Raw genomic sequence first — 21,267 nt, 5'->3', positions numbered from 1 at the left:
AGGTTTAATTTCTTAACGTAAGTGAAGCTCTGAAATCAACCAAACTTTAGTGGTTTTTCTATTACCCATTTTTCCTGCCTAATAATACTAAACAGGTCCAGTTCTGGCTCAGGCCATGGAAGAGCAATCAAACTTGCAAAACCACATCAATGATTAGATCCTCCAAACTGTGTTCTGTGATCTTAAATGATTTCCAATAAATTTTCTTGCTGGGTTTTGCTTGTTTGCATTTAGTGTGGACTGAATTCTAACACACTGAAGACCCCTGCTCCATCCCATATCTTGGGATGGTAGGGACTCTTTGGAGGGTCACACTTGGTGCCTCTGAGAGGTTGAGAAACATCCAGGGAAGGAAAAGTCTCGTCAGCTTAAGTTTCATTCAGACTTTCAAACTCAGACTTTTAAACAAAATGCTTTTATTTCTAGTTTTAAATGGAATACAGTGTTAGGAACTTGCATGGACTCTCGAAAGGCCTCTATATTTTCTGTGTTAATGCTTCCTTTCTGGCCATAGAAAGCGAGTAGGGAAGATGGGCCAAGACTAGACACGGCAGACACAGCCCGAGTGCTGAGCAGAGCCCACGGCCTAAGCCTGCCCGGAGGGGTGGTCAGTAGTCGTCGTAGTTCACACTGGCTCCGTGCCGGAAGCTGTGGGCGCTCCGGGGGCCGATGGCCGCGTCCTCATCATAGTGGCGCTGGTAGTAATCGTAGTAGTCGTGCCCATTCCGATTTCTGTTCAGCCAATAGCTGATGTCATCCTCAAATTTCTGGAGAAGAGGGTGAGAAAGGATGGGATTAAGGACACCATTTCCCAGAGCACATTTTACTGGTGGTGTTTCTCTGCTGTTTTTCTTCAACAATGAATGACCCCTAATAGAAACTCCTGCAACATGGTCCTACCGTACAGCACAAGGAGGAACTATATTCAATATCCTGTAGTAACTACAAGGGAAAAGAACCCGAAAAAGAACATATCTATGTGCGTGTGTATCTGAAACTAACACAACGTTGTAAATCAGCTGTTGCTGCTCAGTCACTAAGTCATGTCCAGCTCCCTGTGACCCCGTGACCTGCAGCACGCCAGGCTTTTCCTGACCTTCACTATCTCCTGGAGCTTGCTCAAATTCATGTCTATTGAGTCGGTGATGCTGTCTAACCATCTCATCCTCTGTTTCCCCCTTCTCCTCTTGCCCTCAATCTTTCCCAGCATCAGGGTCTTTTCCAGTGAGTCATCAGGTGGCCAAAGTACTGGAGCTTCAGCTTCAGCATCAGTCCTTCCAGTGAATATTCTAGGTTAATTTCCTTTAGGATTGACTGGTTTGATCCCCTTGCAGTTCAAGGGACTTTCAAGCGTACTTCAATAAAAGAGTACTTCTCAACTATACTTCAATAAAAAATAATAAATAGTACTTAAAAAAATAATTACTCCTGGCTACAGCATCCCTGGGCCAGAGGTCAGTTCTAACCAGCAGGAGAGCACTGCTGAAAGCCTAGTCCCCAAAGGCATATGCACCCCTTCCCTTGAACCCCTACCTGTGAGTTTTGAATATACCCCAGACTTTGGCATTCTTCTTTTTTGGTAAAGAAAGCGGACATCTGCCCAATGCAGTAACAACTGGGCCCGCCCCCAGCACTAGGCGTCTAGTGTGGCAGACGCTGACCCTGAGTCCTGCCTGGGCTGCTGCACAGGCTATGGGCTTAGTAAATGGTGGTGAACAGAATCACACTGCAGCCTCAGGGCGTGTCTGGTGGTGACTCTCTCACAACTGTAGTGATGCTCAAACAGGTCTGGTGTGCCGACTCAGGCCACAAACACTGACTACGTGGGCACAATTCCACCCTCTTCATCTGCTTGGCCTGGGGTTCTGACCTCTACCACCCTCACCACCCCCACCAGTCTCTGCTTTCAAAAGAAGATGGCTTGCTTGACTCACAATACTGCAGTTTGTCACATGGAGTAGTAGCCTCATTCTTTGGTTTTCCTCATTTTATAATCTTGTTTAAGGTTTTGCCTTAAAATAATTTTTTTCAAAAAGCTTAAAAAATATTTTATAAATACAGAAATAATGCAGACTCACATTTTAAAAAAGCATGGTGGAAGGGAGACAAAGGGAAAGGGGCTGTTTCCACTGCCAATCCCTACTGGTGTCTGGGTGCATGTCCTTCTAGTCCCATCTGTGCATATGTTAGAACCTTACTGGATCCTCACATTTACTCACACTCAGATAAAACCGTACAGATACGGTCAGAGAGTTCCTAAAAAAATCAGACTCTCCCTGAATCTAAGTCCCAGCCTCTCTGGGCAGGGAAGTCTCTGGAATTCTGCTACCAAACCCTGATGGGAGGGATCCCATTGGGCACAGCAGGGTGGAAAATTCCAGCCAACACCCTTACACCTGACGGTCACGTGGTCCAGTGCCTGGCAGCTCTGGCTTTGACTTCAGAGCAAATAGCAGAACTTCATTCTCTGCTCGTTTCCCTGCATGCCCTCCCACCATCTGGTGGGAATCCAAGCCTCTCCTCCACCCCCAACCCTCATCCTCCCACGGAGAGCCAGGCCTCTGCCCCCCAACCCTGCCCTGTAGGAAGCCAGCCTCCTTTCCCCACCTCCATCCTCAACCCCCATGGGAATCAGGCCTCTGCACCACAACCCTCATTTCCTCAGGAAGATCCAGGCTTCTGCCCCTCAACTCCACTCTGCCTTGTAAGAAGCCAGCCCTCTGTCCCACCCATCCCCATGGGATCCAGGCCTCTGCCCCCCAACCCTCATCCCCACCAGGGGAAGCCAGGCCTCTGCACCAGCCCCCACTCTCCCAGGCCCCACCCCTCCTGCCGAAGGAGCTAAGACACCCACCGCCTCGTCGAAGCCCAGGTACAGGAAGTGCTGGTACCATTGCTGCACCTCTGGCCTCGAGCGGTCCCACAGCTGCCTCTTGGGCCTCCTAAGGCTGCTCAGGAACTCCTTGGCTCTGCTCTCCTGGACAGCCACCGGTGTCGTAGTGGGAGCAGGGGCTGAAACGAGGGGATCCCCCCCCCACCAAGTACAAAGATGATTTCTCTCCTCACTGGGGTGAATCACTCTTCCACATCCCCTCCCACCCCACCTGGCAGGAGATGCTCTGGCACATCCTTCCTGCAGGACGCGGTACAGTACGGGCTCCCTCACTAGGTCCCACCCTGGGCTCTGGGGTAGCCAGCCCTGCCCTCTGGGCACTGCCATATCACAGGCCTGGGGTTGGGGCAGGAACCGAATTTAGCTCCTCCTCTGCAGCCCCTGGCTACCCCAGACCCAGGTCCAGCCCTGGATAGGGGCTGGTACTTCCTTGTGGGTTCTGCTGTCAAGAAACCACGGTGGATCCAGTGCTGCCTGGTGGGTGTTCACTGTCCAAGTAAACTAGAGCCCTCTGGGCCTGCTTAGGAGTCCAGGGGAGAGAGAGCTGAACAAGGGGCCCTGGGCAGGCCAGCCAGGTGAGTCCAGCAGGGCTGCGGGGACAAGCGGTGCCACCTGGGGTCCCACTGTGTGACCACCGATGATTGGACTGCCTCTTAATTGGGTGACCCTTGCTTTCCCACGGCTTCCCAGAATGCCTTCTGTTAATGGGCTCAGTGCTGAAAGGGCCCCACTCCTGCAGATACACTCAGGGAAGCTCTGGGTCCTGGGCTGGCCCTGCCGACCAGCTCTGAGCCCCTGTCCCCTCATCTGTGACGCTGGCTGGATGGTCTTTGTCTTGAGGTTGGCATGGAGGCCGCACAGGAAAAGGAAGTCAAGTGCCCTTGTGTCCTTGCTCACATGGGTAAATACCAGCACGTTTGTATTCTCACCGCCTGCTTGTCTGGGCATTTTCCTCTGGGCCTGTCACACTGTTTTGCACACAGTAGGCGCTCAATATGTGTTTCTTGGCTTGAGCTGGATAAACGCTGAAGGTATACACAGAGGAGTCGTGATTTTCTCGGTCACTTTCTCTCTGGTATCCCTTCCACAGGTAGTCCTGCCAGAACTCCTATCAGCCCTGGTATCCCTGGGAGATGGCTGCCCTGCCCAGGGAGGGGGCCGTCTGAGGGGCCTGGGAGGTCAGGGGTGGACGAGGGCCTCAGGAGCGGCTGGAAGAGCTGGGGAGACGCTGGGAGTCCCTCTCCATACCGAGAGGGGCCACATGTGCTCAGCAGGTGTGTGTCAGGTGGAGGGGGGGTCACTGCAGACCCCCTGGGAAGTAGCTGTATGAGCACCGGGCCCCACACCGGGGAACAGACTTCAAATTCAACCTCCTGAAGCCCCATTAACTCAGGGAAAAGAATAAGTGGCAAAAGTTCACCTCAGAAATTTAGTCTCCATTCTAAGGGACAGATAACTTCCTGTTATCCAGGTGAAGACACATGTTCCGAGGGAGAATGGTGTTGACAGGACCACAGGATGATGTATCCCATTGCAGGGGCCAGGACTCACCTGCATGGGTCCCAGACTGTTCATGTGCTACCACCACTACCTGAGGCATGCTCTTCACAACAGGTGTCAGCAACACAACGGTCTTTCCGGTTAACCCTCTCCCACGGGCCACTCGGGTATGGAGGACGCCCACAAGCCCACTCTGCACTGCCCCAGGACTAAGGCTGTGTGTGCTCTAGACTCAGGCATGTGCTCTAAAGGGCATCAGGGTTCTAAAACAGCCTTCCCTGAACACTGCCGCTCTGTTCCTTTTATTTTTGAATCTACACTGACAGCTTTCAGAGAAGCATTAACTGGCAATAATATTTATCTGATGAAATACCGCACTACATCTCCACAGAACCAACCCTTCTATCTGCTAACCTTTTAAGGAGTAAACACTTTCCATTTTCCAAACACAAGCCTCCAGTGAACAGATCAACATCCCTGTTTCCCTGCAACCCACTGAAGAATGCCCCCTTATCCATGTAGGCTGTATTTACCTTCTCGTTTCCGAAGCAGCGACTTGAGTTTATTTCCACTTATGCCGCCTGAAGGAATGAAGACAGAAATCATTTCAGGGTTGTACTGCACCCTTAAATTTCTCACATGCAAAAATCCACATTGGAAAAAACTCACTTCATACCCCTATCCTGCTTTGGCAGCTTGGTATCCAATGCTTGCTGCATTTCCTGTTGTGTAGAAAAGGCCATTCAGGCTGCCCGTTGCTCAAACTGGTGACAAGGACTACGGCTGAGCAGGACACTTTGAGCTACTGGAGACCATCTGAACTGTTCTCCAGGAAAAATAACGTTGTCCTTTGAGCCCTTCTATCATAGTATTCAGGCAGTCACCAGGAGTTAGGGGCATGCACGGCTGAGTCCCTCTGTTGTTCACCTGAAACTATCACAACATTGTTAACTGGCTATGTATACATGCGTGCTCAGTTGTTCAGTCATGTCCGACTCTTTGTGACCCTATGGACTGTAGCCTACCAGACTCCTCTGTCCATGCGATTCTCTAGGCAAGAATACTGGAGTGAGGAGTTGCCATTTCTTCCTCCAGGAGATCTTCCCCACCCAGGGATTGAACCCTGGATCAAATTCTGCATTGGCAGGCTGAAACCTTATCACTGAGCCACCTGGGAAGCCCATATTCTAGTATAAAACTTAAAAAAAATTAAATAATATTCAGGCAGCTATCTGTCATATGTACCTGCCTGTAGGCTTTACTTTTCATGGTACAGTCTACTGAATAGAGTCCCCCCAAATTCATACCACCCAGAATCTCACTGTGGGAACTTATTTGAAAATAAGGTCTTGGCAGATGTAATGAGTTATGGATCTGGAGGTAACATGATGCTGGGTTTAGGCTGGGCTCTAAATCCAATGACTGACGTCCTTACAAGAACAGGTGACACCACACAGATGGCAGTCATGAGAAGATGAAGGCAGAAGTGGGGTTTCTCCACCACAAGCCAAGGAACGTGCCTCAGTGCTCTCAAAGTTCAGCCCTGTGTTGTTACTTGCCCTGACTGTCTTACAATCAGGCATAATTTGTACCATTTACTGTGGTTTATATTCAGATCTAGAAGTGTTTATAACCTGCCCAATCGTTTAATAGGAAATGATGAGTTTGATCACATGGAAGGCCCCCTCTGGCCCGTGAGCTGGTTTGAAGACTGTGGAAGCCTCTGGTCTCTAAGTGCTACTTACAGGAATGAGGCTTGTCCTGTGGAGGGGGAACCAGAGGCCCTGGGAGAGAGCACAGCCTTGTAAAGACTGAGCAGAACATCCTTAGGTGTATTAGCCACAGTCTGGCCCAAGGATGGAGATGCTGAGATGCTGGTATCTTCAGCAGGTCCTGCCCTCCCCAACTGTGGACCAATTTGCAGCTGCAAAGGTGTGGTCTTCTGGGAATAGGAGCCAGAGCTCCAGCCAGACTTTCAGAAGTGTGTGGGGCCCAAAGAAGACTAAGAAACTCTGCTTTAAGAATTTATTATGTAGCTGGGGAGGAAAAAAAACACATTTGTAGCCAAAAGTCACAAATTGGCTGCTCACCAATTGGTTGCTCACCACCAAACGTGACCGGCAAGTGTGTTTTCTTAGGTGCCCCATGTTTACAGATTTAGTATTTGAATGTTGCCAGATTCAGGTCACTTGGCAGACCCCGGACACTTTACCTCTCAAGCTCCCCACAGGTGTTTGGATTTGGGTGCCTCCTACCTGCCTTTAGAATAGGGAGCCAGGTTTGCGGGGAACTCTAGGGGTCCCAGTGCAAGAGGAGAACACAGTGGGGCCACCCTCATGTCTTCAGAGGAGGGCTGGTATCTCTGGGCAGTGGGCTAAGTGGGCAGTGGTCTGAATTTAGAATCATCATCTATACTTCCAGTCAGTCTACAGAGATGTGGTTATTTAAAAAGCAGGTACAATTTTAGGCAGCATAAATAAAAGGAAAGTGTCTTGCATAAAGGAAATATTTGTCCTGCCTGTGTTTCAGCTTGTCTCTGATCAGCCCACCTGTTTTACTGTTTGGTTCAGGTGCTAACATGTGACCTTCAGACAGTCACAGAAAAATAGGAGTTCTGGCAAATGGAAAAAGTTTTAGAAAGAGGAAAAAGTCCAGGAGGAACAATCGGCCTGCGTGTGTGTATGACAAATTAAAGGAATTTAGATGTTTAACTGGGGCTTCCCTGATGGCTCAGACGGTAAAGAATCTGCCTGCCAACGCAGGAGACCCGAGTTTGATCCTTGGGTTGGGACGATCCCCTGGAGGAGGGCATGGCAACCCACTCCAGTATTCTTGCCTGGAGAATTCCATGGACAGAGGAGCCTGGTGGGCTACAGGGCTGTAGCCCTGTAGAAAGTTGGATATGACTGAGTGACTAACACACACACACACACACACACACACACACATACACACACACACACACACACACACATAGATGTTTAACTAGAGGAAAGAAACTTCTGGAAGCAGAGCAATGGATGGCTCTAGGATGCCACTGGGCCATAGATTAGGGTGGGCAGCAGGCTGCCAGCACTGGACAGCCACCCAAGGCTGGAGCAAATCACCAGAGAAGCTTCCCATCCAGAGTCACTAGAGGTATCTGAGCATCAGCTGTGAGTCAGCAGTGGGGAGGCTGCTGCACAGGAGGTTCCGTTACACGGGGTGGGACCACTTTCAGTCTGTGCTTCCCTCCCAACCTCAAGAGCCAGCGAAGGAATCTACATTTGCCAACATGGACAGGGCACGAATCTGAGCATATTTTAGCATCTTAATATACGTGAGTCTCCAATGACTCAGAGTAGCCTGCTGAATTAAGTACCACCCCTCCGTCTGTATTCTGTAAGAGCGCTTTAATACTGATGAACTGAAAAGTGAAAAGTATTAGTTGCTCAGTCATGCCCAGCTCTTTGCGTCCCCTTGGACTGGAGCCTGCCAGGCTCCTCTGTCTGTGGAATTCTCCAGGCAAGAATGCTGGAATGAGTTGCCATGCTCTCCTCTAGGGGATCTTCCTGACCCAGAGATTGAACCTAGCTCTTCCACATTGCAGGCAGATTCCTTACCATCTGAGTGGCATTTGTGCTGAAGCTGCAATTTCTCCTAGCAAATCTGTGTCACTACTACCCCAGAAAGGTGAGCCTCATCAGATTCAGCTACACAATTGAAAAGGGTGAACAAGTCCTAAAATGATAAATATCAGTGGTGCCATGGTGCCAGTTAATGCCCACTGAACTGCAAATTTCAATGCATGAACGTGGACACCACGATAACTTTATTTGAAGAAAGGAATAAAGAATGAATGAGCCGCTGTGGGGTTTGTCTTGTGGCATCATGGAGTTCTACCCCAACACCACTGGTCACCATTTCCAGGCTGTGCTCATAAGCACTCCTGAGTTGATCAAGTTTAGCTCCCTGGCATTTCATCTCCCAGCAGGTTTGGAATTTCAAGATGCCCCCTTTGAAGCTCATGATAAACTGATCAAGAAAGGGCAATGGTCCCTTTCTCCATTAAATGCTTTTGGGTGTCATAAAATCACCTTGAGGACTTTACATAAAGATTTTTATTTGGTGTCATAAGAACTTTCACATTCCAGCTCAATGAACATAATATTTTAACTAACTCCTATCACTGCAGTCTTGGTATAAATGAAATAAAATACAAGTCCTGAAAAGAATGGGTTTCTAGATCATGTCCACTTGCTGTATTCAGATGTGGTTCTTAAAATGGGAGGAACAAGTGGGAGGTGATAAATCAGGTGATGGGGAGTGATTGACTGGCCTCCCTTGTGGTCCTAAATTAGAAAAGCAGTCACCCCAGCCCCTCTGTTGTGCTGATGCCCCCCAGGGCTCCCATTGCTCCTCTGGCCCATGTTTGCTGTTCCCTACTTGTGCTGACCACCCAAAACACAGATGTTCAGCAGCCAACGGGGTCCTGCCTTTCCACCCACCTTGCTTGGCTGCTTTGTGGTGCAAGAAACTTCAGTCTCAGGCTCTTGAGCAGGTCACCCTCCCACCTTCCAGCCCTTGCATCTTCCCAGTAGACCTGGGGTCACCACCCCACCTCTCATACCTGCAAAGGCACCCCTGCCTGCAGGAGGCCACTCCTGAGCCATAAAGGATGGCAAGAGGGAAGAGAGCGCTCAGGGTGAAACCTCCCTATGGTGGGCTCTGTGGGCTCCCAGGGTTCAGAAGTCCACACCCCACCCACTTCATCTGCAGCCTGTGCGTGAATGCACGCATTTTCTAGGGAAAGAACTGGGATCCAATCCATTCAAGAGGGCCTCCAAGAAGTAGAGACGTTGAAGAATTTCTCCTTTCAGAGCTTTTCCCCAGCCAGGAGGTGAGGCCCTGCTCCTGCTCTTGCAGATTTGCAGGCCTCGAACTTAACTGAGCAGAGGCGCCTGGAAGGGAACCCTGGAAGGGATCCTGGGGATGAAGGCCCTTTGACTCCTCTGAGTTCTGGGTGCCGCCTGCCTACAGCGCCCACTGCGCCTTGCCCCTAGCGTTCTGTCCAAGGCTCCTCCGCCTCTTTTCCCACGGTTGCCGCGAACACCTGAGACCCTGCCCTTGACCCTGAACTCTGCCACTTCCCACCGCGCAAGGGCAGAACCCAAGACCGCTTTCAACTCTTGGTCCTTGCCAGGACTCGGGATGTACGCCTTGGTCTCCGCGCCCTCCTCTGGGCGTTAGCGCCGTGAAATCGCCCCCTTACCTGGGCCCACGCACAGCAGCAGCAGCAGCGCCAGTGCGGTCATGACCAGGAAGGCGGGCCGAGCGGAGGAGGGGGCCATGGTTGCAGCGGATGCGCTGGAGAGAGATGAGCGCGCCTTGGCCAGTGCGCGGGAAGGATAAGGCAGACGCTTGTTCTGGAGAACCCGGCGCCAGCGGACTGCGCCCTGGAGAACTGCACTCAAGGGTACTGGACGCGCGGGCGTTCCCCGAGTCCGGGCCGGGGCGGGACCCGACAGGCGGGCGCTGTGCCGACGGGCCGCGGGCCAAGCGTCCGTGCCAAGTCTCCGCGCCCCTCTCTCCGGCCGCAGCTCCTCCAAGGCTGCGGGGCTGCGGGCGCCTGGGCCGCCAAAGACCATGGGCGAAGGGCAAGAGAGCTCCGGCTGCCTCGGGACGGGACGCGCATCCAGCGGGGGAAGGGCTGGGTGCTCTGAGGGTCCCCGCTCAGGCCTCAGGATCTCGCCGCTACCGGCCCTCCCGACCACAGTCCCCTCCCCTGCGCACCGCGCGCCCTGGTCCCCCAGCCCTCTCCCTCCCTCCCGCTCAGGCCTTCGGAATGTCCTGGCTTTGCGTCGCAGCTCTAAAGATTCATTTGGCAGCTCTGTGCTTCGTGCTGTTTAAGTCTCCACGCTCTGGGCTCAGAGCTGCATTCCAGGAAAACATCTCGCTCCAGAGACTCCAACAAACGAGCCTTTCAGTAATCAGGAGAGAATGAGCCCCGCAAGTGTTCACAAGTCTCCATCGTGTGCCCCATCCACGCACACTAAAGGGGCACCCGGCACCCGCGTGAGCCCACGGGAGCTGAAGCACCCCTCCCGCGTTCCTGACCTGTGCACAGAGGAGGACCCCCGCGGGCGGCGCGGCTTCTGGGAGCTAACCCCTCTAGGCCCATCTACACTGCGGCCGCCTCTCCTTTAACACCTCAGCACCCTGTACCTGTACCAACAGTTCACCAGGTAAAGAATCCGCCTGCCAGTGCAGAAGAGACGCGGATTCGATCTCTGGGTTGGGAAGATCCCCTGAAGAAGGAAATGGCAACTGGTTCCAGTATTCTTGTCTGGAGAATCCCATGAACAGAGGAGCCTGGTGGGCTACAGTCCATGGGGTATAAAAGAGTCGAACAGGACTTAAGGACTAAACAACAACATAATACAGAAAAGTGTGCAGATCAAATATATAACTTCACAATAGAGATGTTGCTACCTTCCCAATTCTGCAGGAGCTGATGTTCCTCCCAGCTTCTACCCCCACATGTAGCTTAATAGTTTAGTTTGAGGCAATCCTCTTGTTTTGAGGGGGGAAGATTATTTAAAGTCTTTTCTGAATTTGTTACAATATTGCTCCTGTTTTTATCTTTTGGGTTTTTTAGCGTGAATGCGGGTGAAATCTTAGCTTCCCAACCAGGGATCGAACCTGCACCCCCTGCATTGAAAGGTGAAGTCTTAACCACTGGACTGCCAGGGCAGTCCCTTAGGTAATCCTCTTTTAAAAACTTCATTGGTATTTTATTTTCATTTCCTTAAAGAGGAAAAAAACCAACAACCTCAAACACTTTTGGTTACCGGGAGGAAGACACTAATGATTAAAAGGATTAAGAGGATCAGATTCATTACTGTGAATTGAATCCAATTTAATTCAGTTCAGTCCTTATCAATATGTTTCTCAAGATGCTCAGTGGACATTCCTATAAACAGTCTTCCGGAGTGACATGTTTGGCTCCCATGTTCACGTCTGCCTTACATGTTGTCAGTACCGTTTATCAACACGAGTAACAGCGCACAGAGCCCTGCATCCTCCTGTCTCTCTGTCTTTTGTCTGTTTCCATCAGTGCCAGGTCTTTGATTGCTTAGGTCCTACTGACTGGGCTTTCTCTCTCTCTCTCTCTTTCTCGTGCACGAACACAGAAGGGTTCCCTTGTAGAGGAGGGCAGGGGAGGGAAGGTGACTTTGATGGCCCTAAGAGCCATAACTGATGCTTCAATAAGAGGCTCAGGTGTGATGAGTGATGAAATCCCCCATGTTCATTCACAGGGAGACAGCCCTGTGTCAGCAGCAGGACCCTCTCCCCTCCACCACCTTCCCGGGATCTGCCAAGCTCCAGTGCCCAGCTGGAGATACTGTGCCTGTTCCAGCATCCACTTCCTTTCTGTTTGTTTACTTGTTCAACTGCTGCTGCTGCTGCTAAGTCACTTCAGTCGTGTCCAACTCTGTGCTACCCCGTAGACGGCAGCCGACCAGGCTCCCCATCCCTGGGATTCTCCAGGCAAGAACACTGGAGTGGGTTGCCATTTCCTTCTCCAAGGCATGAAAGTGAAAAGTGAAAGTGGAGTCACTCAGTCGTGTCCGACTCTTTGCAACCCCGTGGACTGTAGCCTACCAGGCTCCTCCATGCATGGGATTTTCCAGGCAAGAGTACTGGAGTGGGTTGCCATTGCCTTCTCCTGTTCAACTGCACTTGCTTATAAAATGAAGTGCTTCAAAAAGTCCTTTTCTTCCTATTTACTTAAATCCACCATCCCCTTCTTCCCTCTACCGAAGCTGGTCTATTCCTCATTCCACTGTTTCTCAGATTGGGTCTAAAAGTCCCAAGGTGCTTGTTAAGGCAGGTTCCTGGGCTACATTCCTTGGAATTCTGATCCACTTTGTCCTGAGTGGAGCTCAGGGGTCTTTGTTTTTCTGGGGGATGCTGATGCAAGCAATGCTCAGGGTGCTTTCTGGGTCCCCATCCCCACCAAAACCCACTTGCCACCTTCAGCCTCTGCTCCACTGACATGCCTACATGCGGCCTGTCCAGCATGGGGGCCTTAGGGTAGGTGCAACAGGGAGGCTCAGGGCTCCCAGAGAGAGCATTCTAAGATCAGCTGCTCCAAAAGACAAGAAGAGGAAGCAGCTGACACCTTAGGGGCTTGGCCTGGAAACTGACCCGCGTCAATGCCACCATGCTCTTGATGGGAGCAGTCACAGAGCCCACCACCCGGGGAAATTCTGGGGAGGGTCAAAGGTGCCATTTCTCAGTGGGGGATGTCAAAGAATGTGTGGCTGTCTTTAATCCACTGCCCTCCCCACTTCTCAAGGCCAAGCTCAGATGCTGCCTCCTCCAGGAAGTCTCTCCTGCTTCCCCCTTGGGGCCAGGCGCATACTGCCCTCTGAGTTCCTCCAGGCCTATTTTCCCCCTCAAGGTTTCTTTCTTCTGCTTTATTTCTCTTTGACCTCTTCAAGTTGTTTGTTTTCTTTATTTCCCCATAAAACTGACACCCAGTAAATATTTGGTGAATGAATAAGTGTTGCCATCGAGAGGTGAATCTGTAGTTACACAGGTCTTGTATAAATGAGATCATTTCATATGTTTCTGTCTATTTTAGGTTTACTATTTAAAAAGTACATGTTACATATAACAAAAGCTCATAGCAGCCCAGGGACAGTATAAGGAAAGCCCCCTGAGTAGAGACCCTCCTCCAAGGCCAGTGTAGAAACTGCCGACACCCCAGAAAACTGGTGAGTGCAGGGTTAATCTGCATACGCAGTGGTGGGTCCTCAAAACTCCCTTCCTGTTTATTAAGCAAATTCCCACATTGGAATTTTAATAACTTTTGCCATTTCAAATAACTAACCGAAGCCAAAGGCAGGGAATGCAGGAAATGCAGGAAAGCTTCCTTTCAGCCTAAAAAAATACTCAAAGGACAGAGTCCTTATTATGCACAGTTCAGCTCCTGGGAAGGCTCATTGAGCAGAGTTCTGGAGGGGCCAAGGACCCCACAGACAGATGTGATCTTAGCAATGTGTCCCTCAGGAGGACAGGTCCTTAGTGATGGGATCCCTCAGGAGGACATGGTCTTTAGTGATGGCACCCCTCAAGAGGACGTGGACCTTAGTGATAGGACCCCCTCAGGAGGACATGATCCTTCATGATGGTGTTCCAAAGGTCACATGGTCCTTAGTGATGGGGCCCCTCAGGAGGATGTGGACCTTAATGATGGTACCTCATAGACAGATGTGGTCTTTAGTGATGGGGCCACTCAGGCCACGTGGTTCTTAGTGAAGATGAACATAGGCGAATGTGGACCTTAGTGATGGGACCCTTTGGGCCACATGGTCCTTAATGAAGGTGAACTGAGATCCCCAGCCTTGGTATAAAGACAGTCAATATCTTGAAGAAATGGGCTTCAGATCCCTAAGGGGCCTCTGGTGAAAAAGAGATGACACTACTAAAACATATTTGCACATTAAATGGAGCCAGTTTCCAGTCTCTTCCTGCATTAAATTTGCAGCATTTTAACCAAAGCTGAGGAGACCCCAGAGACCTGGAGCAGATCACTGAGGTGGAGTATAGCCCAGCTGCCCACGATGGAGCAAGCCCCCTGCACTTTGCCTGAAGTCCTTTGTCCTGTGGAGAAGGGAGCATGCATGTTCTCAGTATAAAACCAGAGCAGTTGCTCAATGACCTGGATGCAAAGGATGATGTCATTGTGGGGGCATCATCATGGGGGCGAGCTGCTCCAGGCAGGAGGGGTCCCAGCCCTGGGCACCAAGACCACAGCCAGAGGCTTGCTCTCTACACCTGGTCCTGGGGTTACCTGGCCTCATAGTGGGTGTCCAGGGACTGGGCACAGATGGGGCAGGGGCCACAGGACACACAGGGCCATCAACCAGTGTGACATTCCTTAAGGAATGACTCAAAATAGTCTTGTCACCTTCGACAGAGACACCCTGAATCCCAGAGCGGAGGGACAAGATCTTGCTGTGGCCTCGCTCCTGTGGTCAGGCGTCAGCAGTCACTGAGCACTGCTGGGGTCTTTTTGGGGCCCAATTAGAGCATCATCACCACATGGTCCACAGAGCTCCCCCAGGCCGCTGGGGCTCTTCCAGTTTCCTTTTGTTCTTATCTTATCTCATTTCCTTTTGTTCTTATCTCATTTCATTGTTTGTTGATGCTGTGAATTACTGAGCACAGAATTTTAAGAGAGCCGCGTGGATGCCTCATATGTGTGTGTGTTTCATCACTCAGTGTGCCCTACTCTTTGTGACCCCATGGAAGATAAGGTTTCCCAGGCAGCAATACTGGAGTGGGTTGCCGTTTCCTCTGCCAGGGGATGCTCCTGACCCAGGGGTGGAACGTGTGTCTCCTGTGTCTCCTGAACTGGCAGGTGGATTCTACGCCACCGAGCCATCAGCGAAGCCCTAGCGCCTTACGGGTAGATTGAAAATGTGATTCAAACCAGCTCCCTCCAGCCCCCTCGTGAGCATCCGGGATCATTCCTTCTGCTAAGGCGGCGTACTTTCAAGATGCTCTGCTCAAATACAAATATTCTTGATTAGGTGACAGCAGTATGATATCCTCCATTCACAGAGATGAAGAAGCAGCCGTGGTACCATCACAGGCACCCTCTGTCCCCTCCCACGGTGTAGACACCTGTTAGGCATAAAGGGCTGCCCTTGGAAACCGAACCTACAACTAAATGGTGTTTTCCGATTCCCAAGTCCTTCTCAGGATCTGCGGGGCTTGCAGGAGTGACCTTTCCCCCTTTTACAGATCAGGAACCTGGGTCTCAGAGGCTGTGACTTGCCAGTCAGTCAGTGGGCTGACTCAGCCCGGGCTCTGACACTCCTCTGGTCTCTATGCGTCCTCAGATAGCCCAGAGACAAGAGCCCCTGCTGGGTGCCCTGCGTGGGGATGTGTAGGGGCAGATGCAAGTCCTCAGGACACTGTCAGTCTAGCGAGACAAGCAGGACACACACTGAAGTGTCAGGAGCAGCGGACTGCAGGTAGATTTGCAGCTGTTTAAAAGCTATCTCCAAATCGGCATTTTAAGGTCCTCAAGCCATGAAGGTTACTATTGTTAGGAACAAGAATGATGAAGCTTTACGTAAGTGATTGATGGTTTATCAACACCTTCACATGGAGTTCTTTATTTTAAACTCGTTATTTGGGGTGAGGATCAAGTCTTTCTGCCAAATCTTGTCCCTCCATCTTAAGATTCTACTCAAGAATCTTGTCACCTGAGAAATTTACGCAGGAAATTTCCTGTTACCTTTGATCGGTATAAACCTGTTTATATCATCTTGGCATGCTAGTTTGAACTCATTTAGCTATTTCCTTTGGGAGATTTGGTCTTTGCTCTATTTTTTCTCCCTTGTGTGTGTGTGTGTGTGTGTGTTGCAGGCCAGGAGGGAGGCAGCTTAAAGTCATTTTTGTATTTCATTCGTCAGACCCTCCAAGCTGGGGCTGTGTATCCTGAGTCATTGTTTACTGCCCAGCAGGAGCTGGCCCTTGCAGAGCTGCCTGCAGACGCAGGAAGGGGTGGGGTGGCCCCCGGGTGCTGGGGCGGCTCAAGGACTGGGGGGAGGGGAAGGGGCTTGTCACAGGGATGGACCCCAGTTACCCTTATTCACTATTCATGTTTCTCCTTGAAGGGCCCTGCCCCACGTGGGAGCAACAACATTCACAAGGCACGGCCGTAAGATGAGCCCCTGCAAGACCATGGTGGGTATGATCATGCTGTGACCTTCCCTCCATCCGGAAGCCCAGGCACCAGTCAGTGGACATAAAGTGTTTATTAGAGCCCCACTCCCTATCATGCAACCTGAGTTATTCTTAAATATTTTCATTAAAGTACAGCTGACTTACAAAGTTGTGTTAATCTGTGGTGAAAAGCCAAGTGATTCCATCATGCACATACCTCTATCCATTCTTTCTCATATTCTTTTCCATTCTGGTTCATTACAAGCTACTGAACATAGTTCCCTGTGCTATACGGTAGGAGCTTGTTGTTTATTTTACACAGAGCTGTGTATCTGCCATAGCATCATGGATGGACCTAGAGATGATCACGCTAAGTGAACTAAGTCAGAGAAAGACAAATACCTTTTGAGTTACTCACATATAACTTTCCCCTGCTTCCCCTTGAAGAAGGAATTCATAGGGCCTGGACTCCATCTTAGTCCTGTTCATGCTGATCATGCTGATCATGCTCGGCCACCTTTCCAATGGATTCTGAACTCTGTGTTTAGTGCCTATGAAAACAACAACAGAAGGATAAGACCCCCTCCAGCCATGGGAATCTTGAAGATTGTATCCAGGTTACTCATCCCCTAAGAGAAAACATACACTAATCACCCCTTCCTCCAGACAGGCCATACATTTTTCTGTATCAGTTGGAGTGTAACCTCGGGTTTATTGATTATTGGCTAATTGTTTGACTGTTTGAGCACATGAGCACACAGCGCGTGAATGATGGGGTTATTGGGATTGTATTTTCCTTGGTTTATTTAAGTCTCAAGGAATTTGGAGTGTTGGGTTCAGACGCGTACACATGGGGTATAAAAGATTTTCACAAATGCTGGTCGGGGTCCTTAGCTAAGAGGAGACTCTGCCTTGGGCCGGCTGGTGTAATAAACTGCACTCCACTATCTGCATTGTCCTTCTGAGTGAGTTTGTTTCCCGGAACGCGTGGCTACAACACCCTGACTGTCTAAGCCCGAAAACAGAGGCTAATCACACCCAAGTTTTCTCCTGACTGCACTCGGGCGAAACTGAAGTCAAAGCAACAGCGCACTGTTTAATGTGCAGTTCAAAGAGGTCTGAGGAGTGTGTGCAGCTGTGTGTCCAGCACACGTCACTCCAGAACAGACTAACCCACTGCCCACTCCTGGGTTCCCCAGCTGAGGCCTGAGAGCAGGTCACCTCGGAGGGGAGCACACGTGTTTGATTTGAGGGAGGTCGTTTTAACTCCCATGTCAGCCATGTGGAGTGCGTGCCTGCAGCCGTGGAGGGAGACAGGGGTGACACACAGGCCCCCACAGCTCAGTTGGGTCCATGACCTTCCTGGGCCTGTGTGATACCGCACCAGTCCAAGCCCTTGCTGAGTTAGGGCTTAAGACCCAAAGTGGCCCAATGCACAGAAATTTCCAGAGACAGGCTGCTCCTGACTCAACACAGAACCCTCGCACAGAGCGTTCTCTGTCAGGGTTCACGTTGCTACACTTGGGCCAAAACCACTCTGCACTTCTTCTCTCACCCCCACAGGGCTGGCGTCTCGGAGGATTCGGATGTTCTGACTCCGGGCAGCTGGCAGGGCTGAGGCTGCCAGCCAGGTAATGGAACCTGTCTCATCAGTGAGAGGCAACAAGGCTTCTCACTGAATAGTGGGGCCTTCATGTAATTTTAACATTAAAGCATTTTGTGCCTCTCTGGGTAGGGGCACATCTTTCTAACAACTGTTTTCCTGCCCCTCACATACCCCCAGACCCCTGTTTCCAAGATTGGACTTATACCCTCAAAACTAACACAATGTTGCAAATCAACTTTACTGCAATAAAATTTTTTTAAAAATTGGACTTGGCTATAATAATTGGTTCCACCTCTTCTAAGCTCCCAAGGACATGCAGCAGTGGTGATTATACCAAGCATTTTGATTTCTTATATTAACTGGTTTTTATAAAGATCAAATCATATTTTGCACAGCATGAAAGAGGGCCAGAAGTATTCCAATACTCTGCAAGAAAATAAAATTCTAGGGGTTAAATGTTTCCTTACAGCTCCAAGCCGCTCAAAGAATGTATAGGTAAAACTGTATATAGTTTTGAGGTCATAGTTTGAAGCTCTTTCAGGGTAGGGGATGGGCTTCCCTGGTGGCTAAGTCAGTAAAGAATTTGCCTGCAATGTGGGAGACCCTGGTTTGATCCCTTGGTCAGAAAGATCCCCTGGAGGAGGAAATGGCAACCCACTCCAATATTCTTGCCTGGAGAATCCCATGGACAGAGGAGGCTGTCGGAGTCTCAAAAGAGTCAGACACATGATTTTGCAACTAAATCATCGAGGTGGGGAGGACATGTCTGCCTCTGGTATGGAGGGTGACTTAAATAACTTTGGTGAAATTTCAGAGAAAAACACATTGGCCCCCAATTGCTCTGTTTAAAAGAACCTGCTTCAATACCATGAAATCTAATACCTAAACCAACTAGATATTTAGTTGACGCAAGATATATTATCAAATATTTTGGTGAAAAGGACTTCAATTAAATACTACTGATAATGGAATTCAAGTGAAACTAATTATCTTTACAAAGCTTAGATGGGCAATTTTTTCTGGGTCAGTTCTTTTTCCTTCGTCAAAATTCCTAATGATGGCAAACATGCGAAGATATCTATAGAGGAGATTCAGTCACTCATACTCTGCTCTGCATGTCTCATTACTTCCAACAAGGCAACCCCTCTCACTTCCTCAAGCCCATTAGATGCTCAGACACTCAGGAGATTACTTAAACATCAATGATTAAAGGTATGCAGGCTATGCTTTGCAGATAAGCCATCTTCCTGCCTGTAGAAGCAGGAGGATTTAAAGTTTGTTCATTGATAGAATCAACTCCAGATCAAACAAGAATGACAAATTCTTCAGAATGTAAAACAGTCACTTCCAGGACTACTCTTTTTCTGTTGTTTAAATGTTACTCTTTTTTTTTTTTTTTTTTTTTTGGCCGAGGGATATGGGATCTTAATTCTCAGACCAGGACCTGCATCCCTTGCATTGGGAGTGTGGGGTCCTAACCACTGCACCACCAGGGAAGTCCCCCAGGACTACTCTTAAGCTCTCAAATGTACCGTTAAGGGGACCACTCTCCTTCAAGGAAGTCATGCGTCTTTTGGTAAATGCCATGGAGCTGACTGTCCTCTGAATCCATTATCAGGATGAAAAAGGCAGAGATGAAGGAGGAGAAAGAGACCGTCCTGTGAAGATTAGTCCCTTAGACAACTATTTTGTCCCTTCCAGTGCCAAAACGTTGACCAGACTCATTTCCTTGGGCTTCTTGTCCATTGACCCTATCTGTCCTGTGATGAAACAGCTGGAGGGCCACAGGCTCGGTCACTCTTAGTTATCCCTGTTTAGGACCACTGGTTGTCCATGGTGCGATCAGAGTTTGAAGGAAATGGCTGGAGGGTAGCTGAGCTTGCCAGGAGCTGGGAAGTCTGTGCAGAAAGGACCTGGCTGGACTTGTTAGGAGCTGTATTAGGAAGGCTGATCCCACCAGGCTGGGGAGTTGATTCTGGTATCCGGCGGGGGCGGAGGTCAAGAAACAAAGGTGTCATGGGAGGAGAGCTTGGATGTGTGGGTGGGGCTCCACATACTCCTCTCCTCCAGGACCAGCTCAGGGGAGAAAAACACAAGAGGACTCATGGTGAAGATCAGTGAATAAATAAACTCAGCCAACTGAATCTCATCATCAAGGTAGTGGTTGGGAGCCAAGAGACAAAAACCCACAAAAACAACCAAAGCAGAGACTCAAGAGGAGGAAAGTGGGGACAGGACTATAATGAATAAATAAACATGGGTGGCAGGGTCATCAAAACTCCAGCTGGGGGTGAACCAAAGCAGTGCTACAAACACGGTGACCTTCACTGCTGCCAACAGAGCCCAAATGTGGTAGGTGCGGGTGGAGAGGGGGCTTCAGCCAGACTCCTGTTATTACCGGGACTTACTGTAGAAACTGTAGTGCACTTCCACCATGAAGATTCTACTACAAACACACACACACACACACACACACACACACACAAAAAGCCCAGAACAACAACAAAAACCTTAACAAGAGACCTCTTTATGGGATGGAAATGAAACCTACAGACTGTGCTAGCAAGTGGACATGGCCTGTGAGAGATGCTCCTCCCATGAGTCTTAAAAAAAAAAAAGTATTTCTTTAAAAAAATTATTATATTATTCTTATTGTCATTTTATCTATTTTTATTTTTTGGCTGTGCCACACAACATGTCGGATCTTAGTTCCCTGACCAAGGATTGAGCCTGTGCTCCCTGCATTGGAAGCATGGAGTCCTAACCACTGAGCCGCCAGGGAAGTGCCCCTCATAAGTCTTCTAAGGAATTTAAAGCAATTGTCATGTTCAGAGATGTCATTCTGCACATTTTCAAGTTCGATTGTGCACATCACAACTTATCCCCTATTGTAAAAAGGGATAAATGTATAGAAAATAAGTTTTAAGAATCACTGCGGCTTCCCTGGTGGCTCAGACGGTAAAGAATCCACCTGCAATACAGGAGACCTGGATTTGATCCCTGGATTGGGAAGATCCCTTGGAGGAGGGCATGGCAACCCACTCCAGTATTCTTGCCTGGAGAATCCCATGGACAGAGGAGCCTGATGGGCTACTATCCACGCAATCGCAGAGTTGGACAAGACTGAGTGAAGAAGCACACAGAGGCTTTTGTGTCTTGAATCCCCTGATGAAGACACAGGAGTCTAATCAGGAAGCCCTGAGCTGTTTCAGGTGAGATATGAGGGAGGTAGACGAGGGTAGTGTTGGGAGGGGCAGAGAGATGTACACAGACCTCAGAATACAGGGTGGAGAATGGACAAGAGTTGGTGATGGGTTGTGGAGAATGAGATGGAGGGAGGGGCAAGAGGGTGAAGTTGAAAGACCTGTGACTCATCCAACAGGAGTGCCTAGGGGGTAGCCAGATCTCCACTGCAGGTGTGGAGCTCGAGAGAGAGCAGGCTGGAGATGGTTCAGGGGCTGTCAGTATACAGGGGTCTCCGACTCCACATAACTGGAGAGATTCACCCAGGGAGGTGGCCTGAAGTGGGAAGGTGAGTGCC

The 21,267-nt window shown here is 49.8% G+C and overlaps 1 protein-coding gene across 1 annotated transcript; it reads right to left on the bottom strand.

Annotated features, from left to right (window-relative positions):
• Positions 1–399: 399 nt before the first annotated feature.
• Positions 400–10,689, bottom strand: ECRG4 (ECRG4 augurin precursor). The gene is made up of 4 exons (XM_069580380.1): positions 9,645–10,689; positions 4,927–4,974; positions 2,855–3,012; positions 400–767 (listed from the first exon to the last, which is right to left on the bottom strand). Exons 1-4 carry the CDS (start codon positions 10,018–10,020, stop codon positions 609–611), a joined length of 741 nt encoding a protein of 246 aa, XP_069436481.1. The 5' UTR covers positions 10,021–10,689; the 3' UTR covers positions 400–608.
• Positions 10,690–21,267: the final 10,578 nt, after the last annotated feature.

The sequence above is a fragment of the Ovis canadensis genome, chromosome 3 (genome assembly GCF_042477335.2).
Source record: "Ovis canadensis isolate MfBH-ARS-UI-01 breed Bighorn chromosome 3, ARS-UI_OviCan_v2, whole genome shotgun sequence".
NCBI classification, from domain to species: Eukaryota; Metazoa; Chordata; class Mammalia; order Artiodactyla; family Bovidae; genus Ovis; species Ovis canadensis.
The sequence above is the reverse complement of the archived record's forward strand: the minus strand, read 5'-3'. Positions and strand labels throughout refer to the sequence as shown.

Coding starts and splice junctions, on each gene's coding strand:
- ECRG4 (XM_069580380.1), bottom strand. CDS start 10,020: ATGGTCTTTGGCGGCCCAGGCGCCCGCAGCCCCGCAGCCTTGGAGGAG. Junction 4,975..9,644: donor GCTGCTGTGCGTGGGCCCAG/GTAAGGGGGCGA, acceptor TCATTCCTTCAG/GCGGCATAAGTGGAAATAAA. Junction 3,013..4,926: donor GCTGCTTCGGAAACGAGAAG/GTAAATACAGCC, acceptor CCCTCGTTTCAG/CCCCTGCTCCCACTACGACA.